This window comes from Olea europaea, chromosome 1, assembly GCF_002742605.1.
Source record: "Olea europaea var. sylvestris chromosome 1, O_europaea_v1, whole genome shotgun sequence".
In the NCBI taxonomy this organism is placed as follows: domain Eukaryota; kingdom Viridiplantae; phylum Streptophyta; class Magnoliopsida; order Lamiales; family Oleaceae; genus Olea; species Olea europaea.
The window spans coordinates 1,080,917-1,090,939 of NC_036237.1; the positions used below are offsets into that span (position 1 = coordinate 1,080,917).

General features: G+C 38.4%; 2 protein-coding genes across 2 annotated transcripts; one reads left to right on the top strand and one right to left on the bottom strand.

The window, feature by feature from the left end:
- Nucleotides 1-1,287: 1,287 nt before the first annotated feature.
- On the bottom strand, nt 1,288-4,427 carry LOC111401113 (endoglucanase 5-like). The gene is made up of 6 exons (XM_023028721.1): nt 4,242-4,427; nt 3,833-3,946; nt 2,809-2,829; nt 1,910-2,110; nt 1,482-1,568; nt 1,288-1,386 (listed from the first exon to the last, which is right to left on the bottom strand). Exons 1-6 carry the CDS (start codon nt 4,425-4,427, stop codon nt 1,288-1,290), a joined length of 708 nt encoding a protein of 235 aa, XP_022884489.1.
- A 2,604-nt stretch (nt 4,428-7,031) lies between these two features.
- Nucleotides 7,032-9,279, top strand: LOC111408129 (U-box domain-containing protein 38-like). The gene has a single exon (XM_023037954.1). The coding sequence runs from the start codon at nt 7,224-7,226 to the stop codon at nt 8,811-8,813; it is 1,590 nt and encodes a 529-aa protein (XP_022893722.1). The 5' UTR covers nt 7,032-7,223; the 3' UTR covers nt 8,814-9,279.
- The last annotated feature ends 744 nt before the right edge of the window (nt 9,280-10,023 follow it).

Sequence of the window (10,023 nt, forward strand, 5' to 3'; positions counted from 1 at the left end):
TTGTTCTGATTTGGCATTGTACCACCCCCTTGGTTTGAAGTAGAGAGATCAGAAAGTGGTTCTATCCCTTGATTCGGATTTAGGATTGAGGGATTATGTCCCACAATTGTCCTAGTTTGAAAGTGGTTTGCAAGAGGCATAACCGGTTGACATATTTGGCCTACTAACTTATTCATTATTTCATTCAAAGTGTTTAGTTGTTTGGCCATGTTTTCATAATGTGCATTCCCATTTTGGGTAAATCTTTCCATTTTATGAATACTTCGAAGATTTACCTGTTCAATAACATCTTGTGTGAGTTCTCCAAGTAGTGTACGCATAGTTCGAGGATTCAACTCTGACATTGGTTTGTAGCGACTGTTATTTCTCTGATTCTGTCCATCTGTTCGTGGAGAGGCATGCTGCTCCTCATATCGCTCGATCACAGACTGGATTCCTCCCTGACTTGCTGCTTCTTTATCGGATCTCTGAGGCATATTATTTCACCTTTTGTATTTTCAACACCAAACACCACTGTCCTACTGGGCGTGCCAAATTGTTTCATGCGGGTTCGTCGCAAACAATTAAAAAGGGATCAGACGATTGTGCAAGGGACAAACCTCTCGAGACAAAGTCCCAAAAAGGGGTGTTCTTTATGGCGATGACTTTACAATCGGAAAGTAAAAACAGAATGCCTCCAAGGGGCGCAAGCATACGAGTTACTGGAAGAAGTGTTTAAATCTAAACTAAGAAATTTAAAATTAAATGTTCTCTGTTCGAGAGTTTTTGATTCGGGGGTCTTTTGCTCTATGTCTTTTCTTCCTTTTATACTCCCTGGATGATCTCTTTGTGATCAACCGCCTAAATACTGCTTGATCGTTCTATAACTACCCACCGTAATGGCCAACTTGTCATGGAACTGTCTTTTTTAACTGCTGCCATTACTCTTTGTCGTTCAACCATTTTCGATTGAATTCCTTGAATCGTGGAACGTGATAGGGCTACTTAATAACTGCTTTGATAACTGTGCTTCTTGATAACCATAACACTTCATGTTTGCTAAGACCTTGGGCGACCCGAAGGTTTGGGCGAGAATAAAGTAGTAGCTCTGGGCGACTGTATGGCATTCCATTCGCGCAGATCCTGGGCGACTTGCAAGCTTGGGCGATGGTGTTACCGCGTTCACGGGCCTCCCTATTTGGGCCTTCATCCTGAATTGTCTGATTGTGCTTCATTTTTTGGGCTATCTGATTTGGGGATCCTCCATTTGGGCTTCATCCCTTGGGCCGTTCGATTTGGGCTAAATTTTTATGTGTCAACAGAAACTGCATTGTCTACTACATATTTCAGATAATACTCTTCAACGGTTGCTCTATAGAGCCATGCAGCAGTCCACAGAAGTTTATCCTACAAAAGAAAATTGTTTGAAAATAATAAGAAAATATAAAATATAATTAATTAGAATTTAAGAAAAATGAATGGTATTAAAATCATGAACTTACTGAATAACCAGATGATGTGTAGAATTTAGCAGCAGATGGGATGGCGTCATCATAAGAGCCCCTGAATGTGTTTGCAAATGAGGAAATCTGGAAAAATAAATAATAATAATAATAATAAACAATTATTCAGGCCTTGACCGCTCAGGCTAAATAGCCGAGACTGTTCACACTTTTTTAGTCAATTGATGTGTTGATTTTGACACCACTAGTTCTCACAATACGAACTAAAATCCGAGATTAGATATAACTTTTGGTTAAAACTATTAACTGTTTTGCATGAACTAATTCAGGCCTTGACCGCTCAGGCTAAATAGCCGAGACTGTTCACACTTTTTTAGTCAATTGACGTGCTGATTTTGACACCACTAGTTCTCACAATACGAACTAAAATCCGAGATTAGATATAACTTTTGGTTAAAACTATTAACTGTTTTGCATGAACTAATAGAATACCAGAGTAGGAAGAGTTGTAAGGCTTGAATGCAAGGGAGGCAATCGCTAGAGCAGCTGCAATTTCTCCGGCGGTCTGACCCGAGATGTTCCGGGTCAAGCTTGTAACCCAGTCTTGTTGTTGTCAATGCCGGTCCTATGATTGTAGGGGCTTGAGGCGAAGTCCGTAAATTAGGCCCCTTGGCAAAATCAACGTAAATGCAAAATTCAACGATGTATTATACGGCTCATTACTAACTTAAAAAACTAACATTAAAAAAATTATATAAGTCGACAAGGCCGCAATTATATATGACGACAAGGCTTCAAATTGCGGAATCGAAATGCTGAAAGTGAGAAGCCTAAAACCTACTTTGGGAATTGGGAGTTGAGACTGGGAGTCTGGCCATCACAACTCACAATCTTGAAAGTAAAATGTAACAACCACAACAATCAATTTACATAAAAAAAGAAAAAAAAAACTAAAGAATCATCAAACGAATATGTAAAGAAACTTCCAATTTACAGCTAAAACAAGAAATTTGATGGGGTTGATTGATAATGAAAGGGTAAAAAACTAATTTTGTGTTGCCTGCTTACAAAAGAGAATTATCAAAATTTATTAGTTAAAGATATTTCTTTCACACCACTTGAAACTACAACAAGAACGCTTATTTTACACCATATTATCATTCTCTTATCCTTCCTAATGTACACTTATTTATGTATATTTCTCCAGTATCATGTCAAATAAATCTTATAACAATAACAATATTTTAGAAAAGAATCTCAAAAATGATGCAATATATCACCATTGACAAGTTCCTGGTATCCCGATTATTGAGTAGGGTGACATCTTAAAAGATTATTTTCATGTATAATATAAGTGGGATATTACCTTTAATAGTGATCCACATATCTAGAAACAACCCAGTGGAATTGTGATTAATCATTCAATTATACAAAATAGAAAAAATCAGTTGCATCAAAATAAGATCCTATTTCACAAATTTCATGTTAAAAAGCCCATAACATTGACAGAACCATGTTTTGTATTCCAGCAAAAATACGAGGACAGCAACATAAAAGCAAAATATTAGAAAATCACCACACCACCAGCCAACTAGATATTGCCTTTTATGATTTGGAATTGGATTGGAGTATTGGACCATTGTTGTTTAATTTGGGCCTAATATTTTTAAACAAAATGAGGCCCATGTCAATTGACATAAGCCCAAACAAAAAAAAAAATAAGGGTCATCTTCTTCCCAGAGTTCCCATCTCTGCAAGCTGCAACCTGCAAATGAAAACTTTATTTTTTCATTTTCTTCATTTAAAAAAATAAAAATTGGGGGCCTATTCATCTTCTTCCCAACTTCCCTCTTCCGTCTCTGCAAAGTGCAAACTTCAAATGATTTTTATTTTATTTTTCATTTTCTTCATTTAAAAAAAATGGCAGCCAAAAATAGGCCCCTCTAAATCGTTGGCCTGAGGCGCAGGCCTTATCTGCCTTGCCTCAGGACCGACTCTGGTTGTTGTCATGTCTTCAGCCCTCTCCCAACAATAATGATTCGATTCTCTGTCCCCTGCCTACATGTAAAAAATCACCAATATGACGACCGTCATGAAAAATTGTTATTCTCTATCGTCACAGTAACTTTTTACGACGAAAAATCATACATTACAGTTCATTATCCGTTACACACGATTGATTATCATATAATAGTCTATAACCTTAAACAATATGAAAAATAATTGAACAACATATGGCCTCTTTATTTCTCTATATATGTAATATTGTTTGAATTAGGGGAGAAAATTGTACCTGTCCCAACGAACATATGGCTATGTATGTGCTTTGATGAAGAAACTAGTACTTGATTTTATGGCTTCCAAATTATTCTTATTCGGTTCAAACTAACCATTTCTTTCCTAAAATCAATGGCTGCCCATGAGAGCATAGTCACAGTGTATGCCATTGGCAACCCAAACTTTACATGGTCTTCTGCATTATAGTAGCCTCCTGCCAAATTCACCTGTCCATGCAACAAATACATTCATTTTTTAATAAGCTAAAACTTGCTCGCAGGGATGGATTATGAGTACTAAGATGAAATCGTTTTGAATTATGCTATGGCTTTTGATTGCCCTTGTGACAGGCTCAGCCCGTCACAAAGGCCTGACCGAGCCCCTGTTTGAGTAGTAGGGTTCGATCTTTTTAGGATTCAATTTAATATTGTGTACCAAACATAACCTAATGGCATCTTTGTCACAGAGGACAGTGACAAGGGTCATGCACTAAAATTGCTAACTAGGAAGTTTGCGGCTTACTCCTTGAGAATATCCATCATCGAGCTCGAAATAGCCACACCATTTTATGAGTTGATTTATCGGCAACTTGCCAAATCTTTGTGCTTCGACGAACAACAAACTTTTGTCAAGAGCATCGCTGTAGTCGAAGGTGGAGACAGTGGTTGCCGCCCAAGCAAGCCAATTAACAATCCAAAAGTTCCCCATTTCTTGGTCCTTTTTTTTTCCCTGGGATATGGGAAACTTGGAGTCACTACACCAAAAATGCTCTTTTGCAAACGACAACATTCATTATTAATTAAATGTTGCTAAAGGAATTCATTGCAACATTCTAATAAGTGAGTATTACTAAAAGGGTTTTAATAAGTGTTGCTAATGTTACTTTTCGCAACGTTTTTTGACCGTTGCAAAAAGGGAGACATTTCGCAACGTTTAAAAAATGTTACGAAAAACCACTTTTTGCAACGTTTTTTGACTTTTGCGGAAGGTGACTTTTCGTAACTTTAAAAAAAGTTGCAAAAAGTGGTTTTTCGCAATGTTTTTTAAACGTTGCCATAACTTTTCCCCCTACTGCTACAAAAGGTCTTTTGTTGCGTTTTTTGATCGCTCCAAAAGCCCTTTTTTGGTGTAGTAAGAAGAGTACTCAATATTATGTCATGAACATATGATCTCAATATAGATAGATATGGAAGAGAATGTCAATGTCATAAATTACTTATTTCTTAATTAATTGACTTGGTAAGAATATATTGTAGTAGATTTCACGTTCATAGAAAAATAAGAAACAAGAAAAGTCAAGACTGAGCTCCCCATGTTTTGTATTATTGAGAATTAGAGGTTCGTGTAAGTCTGTGGTTGTTAGAATAGACATTTTAAATGGATCGGGGTAGATGGAGTCGAGTCGAAACGTTTATTTAATTCAACAAGTTAGACTTCAAAATCATAAATTCATCGAGATATAAATCTTTTACATAAGTAGATGGGCCTCAAAATCATCGTATATGAAATGTCGACATATTTCTAAATAAGTAACTTGAGAGTAGTCAACAACTTAACAGGAGACTAAAAATCGAATTGACCAATCAGGAAATGGGCCTAAAAGTATAGCCAAAAACTATACAAAGAAAAGGAGGGGAAATCATAAATCAGGCATTAAGTATCACCAATTCAATTGTCAGGTCTTAAGTTTAAAATTCAGGTATTTATTTATTAATTAAAAATATTTTATTAATTAAATGTAATAAGGTTACAATTATATAATTAATAGTCACGGGTGCATAATTATAATTCACAACTTATTTATTGATCATATATTATCAAATTAATTGGTCACAGATTATTTCAATGTCACAAATCAAAAATTTTATAGGTCACAATTTATTTTGTTGGTCATAGATTAAAATATTTATAGGTCACAGTATATCTTTCAATCACATATTTTCAAATTTGTTGTCACAAATTGTTTTTTTAGTTATAAATTATTAAATTTTAATGTCACTGTTTAATAATTAGTCACAAGAACCAAATAGTTGGTCACACACCAAACACACAACCCCCGATCCCAATCCACCACCAATACTTGATCACAAATCATTCAAATGGTTGGTCACAAACACTCTTTATGCCATCTCGTCGTCGCCGTCTCCTTCGCCATTGCTACAACTACCACCAACAATAACAACACAACATCACGACTACAACATCACCACCTCACCACTATCACCACTAACCAGATTTGGACCTACCAACCCACCACACACCACATCTGCACCACAATTGGTCAAACACCACACATTGACAACGCTGCCACCACGTCGGCAACACCACTGCACCCATAGCACACACAACCACCACTAACGCATCCAATCACACCACTATTTCACACCACCATCATATCTAAAAACCCCAAGGATTGCAGTGTCACCACGAAGGACTGTAGTGTCAACAAGGAGGACTACAGCTCGATGAAGGACCGTACGCACTAGTCGGCATCGAAGGACTACAGTGTCAATGTTCGTCGTTCGCAGAGTTGGAATCAGCATTGCTCGACAACGCTACTAAGAACTCTCAGCAACCCTTGATGCCAACAACATCATTTGTCGCATCTCCTTTGTCACAGGTTACTAAAGATCGAAGAGCCCATATCGATGGAGCCACCAAGGATCCACCGCCTCGACCAAGCTGTCGCAAACATTATCATCGGAGATCCTCTTCCAAGGATGGTGCCATTACTTTTGAGAGAAAAGAATGATTAGGGAGAAGAGAAGATGGGAAGATAGAAGAGAAGACGGGATGTGCATGTATTTAGAGAGAGAGAGAGAGATAGAAAAAGAAGAGTGAGACGGGATGGGGGAAATAAATTGTGGGTGGGTAAATTGAATTAATATCTGATTTTTGCTTAAATAAACTTCAGACCTGAACTTTGAATTAGAAAATTTAGCCTTTGTTTGATCCTCATTCTTTGGAAAAAAATGAATTCTTTAACAGTGTTTTGACATTATTTCAACAATATATTTTTCAATAAAATAATATTACATGTAAATTCAAACTTTTTTCTTATTTTTTAACCACATATTTTTCATCAATACACTAAATGGGGTTCAAACAACGGCTTAAACAACTATTTTTATGTAATTTCCTCCAAAGTAAAACTGGGAACCCAAATGGTCAGTCTAAATAAAGAAAATGGGCCTGACCCAACAAAACTCTCAACCCTGTCGAAATGGGAACCCAGCTGGAAATGGGCCAGTAACAAGACAAATGGTGGGCCAGGTAGATATGCTCATGACCGCACGTGCACGCAACGGCCGAGTCTCCTGATGATGGCTTGGTCTTCATCACAAAGAACCCACCTTCACAAAAACCTAATCTCCAAAAAAGTTATTCAACAATCCAATCTCTTCCCACAAAACTCGCCATCTTATCATGAATTTCATCTCCCCAAATCACAAAATTTTCTAACCAAGAACCCATTTTTTCACTCTGCAAATTAGATTGTAACAAATGGGTGGAAATGGCAAGAAACTACACAAATGGAAAATCACATTTCACAGACCCTTCTTCAAGTCTGACGGCAACAAAAAACTGCCACCCCAAGAATTCATTTGCCCAATTTCTAATTCGTTGATGTCCGATCCAGTTGTTGTTTCCTCTGGACAGACTTTCGAGCGTTTGTCTATTAAAGTATGCAAAGATTTGGACGTCACCCCGACTCTGCCTGATGGTTCAAATCCTGATTTTACTAATATAATTCCCAATTTAGCTCTCAAGAGTACAATCCAAAATTGGTGTTCAAAGTCTGGATTCGAACACCCGAATCCGCCTGAGTATTCAGAAGTTGAGTCTATTATTAGTTCGTCCATGGGATTCTGTTTAATGAATCGAGATAATTCGAAAATTGGGGTTTCAGAAAGTGATTTTCTTAATGGTGTTTCTGAAACCACTCCGGTTTTATTCAGCCATGCTGCTTCGGAGTTGAATTGCCCGAATTTTTACTCCTGTTCGAGTTCAGATGAATCTGTGATTGCAAATACGACACCACGGTTGCCGTTTGCTACCAGACCCTCTTGCTTTTCAGCTTCATCTTCCCCGACAACCTCAACGGAATTTATTGTATCGGACGAGGTTTCGAGTTATAATTCTGCTACATCAGAGGATGAGAATTTGGTTAACATGATGAAGACTTCAGATGTATTTGAGCAAGAACAAGCTGTGATTTTATTGAGGAAAATTACGAGGACTAATGAAGAAGCTCGAGTTTCATTGTGCACGGAAAGGCTTCTTTTTGCTTTGAAGGAGTTGTTAAATACGAGGTACGCCGCCCTGCAGAGCAACGCCGCCGCCGCACTGGTGAATCTTTCACTTGCAAAAGTCAATAAAATCAAGATCGTGAGAGCCGGGATTATTCCTCTATTAATTGACATTTTGAAAAATGGGTTTCAAGAATCACAAGATCATGCCACGGGGGCAATTTTCAGCTTGGCACTTGAAGATGAGAACAGGACTGCAATTGGCGTGCTAGGCGCTTTGCCACCATTATTGCACGCTCTGAGGTCGGGATGGGGTACGACACGGCTCGATGCGGCCATGGCTCTGTATCATTTGACATTAGTTCAGAGCAATAGAGCAAAGATTATTAAACTTGGAGCCGTGGGAACATTGTTGGGGTTGTTGAAGGATCCGGCAGTGGCGGCCCAGGTGTTACTGGTTGTGGTGAACCTGGCGGCCTGTGCGGAGGGGCGGTCAGCTTTGTTGGATGCCAATGCAGTGGAGTGCTTGGTGGGGATGTTAAGGAAATGGAGCTCGTCGGGTTCAGGTTCGACCCGGGAGAATTGTGTGGTGGCGTTGTACTCGTTGAGCCATGGGAGTTTGAGATTCAATGGGCTGGCGAGGGATGCGAGGGTGTCCGATGTGTTGCGAGAGGTGGTGGAGAGTGGAAGTGATCGTGCGAGGGAGAAGGCAAGGAGGATTTTGGTGATGTTAAGAGAAAGGGACGAGGAGGAAGAAGGACGAGAGGACGAGGAGGTGGACTGGGAAGCGGTTATGGAGGGGGGGGTGACTCGGGCGAGGCGGCTGAATTGGGAGAAATCATGATCTCAAAAGTATCGAATACTAACTGGGTCACGATAGATGGGAGAGTAGCCTAAGCTAGAGTAAGAGCGACCACGTCAAGGAAATGCTTTGGCAACCTTAAGAGGTAGCGACTAAGAGGAGGAAGAACAAGAGGTCGAGGAGATTGGCTTGGAAGGGGTAATGGACGACGAGGTGACTCGGTGAGACGGCGCCCCAACTCAACCAAGTAGAGAGTTGTGATTGGGTTAGATGGGTACAAAGAGTCGTATAATGATTGGTCATTAATGGAACTTGTCAATATTACTGCGTACTTTAAGGTTTCTCTTTGATGTTCTTTTATTTTGGGGGCTAACTTTTTCTTTTCCTTTTAGGAAATTATTTGAGCTTTTAATTAGGATTGTGATTTCGGTTTACATGTAAATAACATAGTTGAAAGTACATTGGACTTCTGATTAGTGGATTATTCTACATCAGAGTGCACGTCAAATGTTGTTGTGATTGAGCTATTATTGGGACATTTCTTTAGACTAACATTTAAGTTTTTAAAATATGATCATAACCTGCCTAGGAAATAGTTTCTCGGGCATAATTGCATCTACTATGGCATATTCTAAAGTTTTCCACAATAATTTTTACCCCTAGTTGAAACTTCATTATCATTAAGTGCAACATTTTCGAAAAATGAAATAAGTGTCGACCTTTTTATTATGGTTGCACGAGTAGTCTTCAATTAAGAAAACAGTTTTGATCTCCGTAAAATAATAACGGTCGTAATATGTTCAAATTTATGAAGTTACGTTTTGCTTCTAACTTCGATTATTCTCTAGAAGTTAAAATTGGGGTCATGTTTCTGTCACATAATAATTCTAAGCAAGATTTACATATTTTTAGTCAATTTGGACTATAGTTGACCTAGAGCGGTCAAAGACTGTTCTTGAAATAGACTCATAGCATAACTCAAGTTGGACTATTGAAATGTGGACTAGATTTGAATTGACTCATAGCACAACTCAAGTTGGACTATTCTTTAGTTGACTAATAGCACAGCTCTTCTCGGACTATGGATTACAACAATATATAATCTAGACCAGATTTTACTAATCCAATTCAATTTAGAACATATAAACGACTTAAAGATAAATAGGAAGGGATGTGCTATATGCACAAACCCCTGTGCACAGGGTGTCTCACAAGGGGGTGGACTCTACAGGGGTCTGTGCAAGAAGGGTTT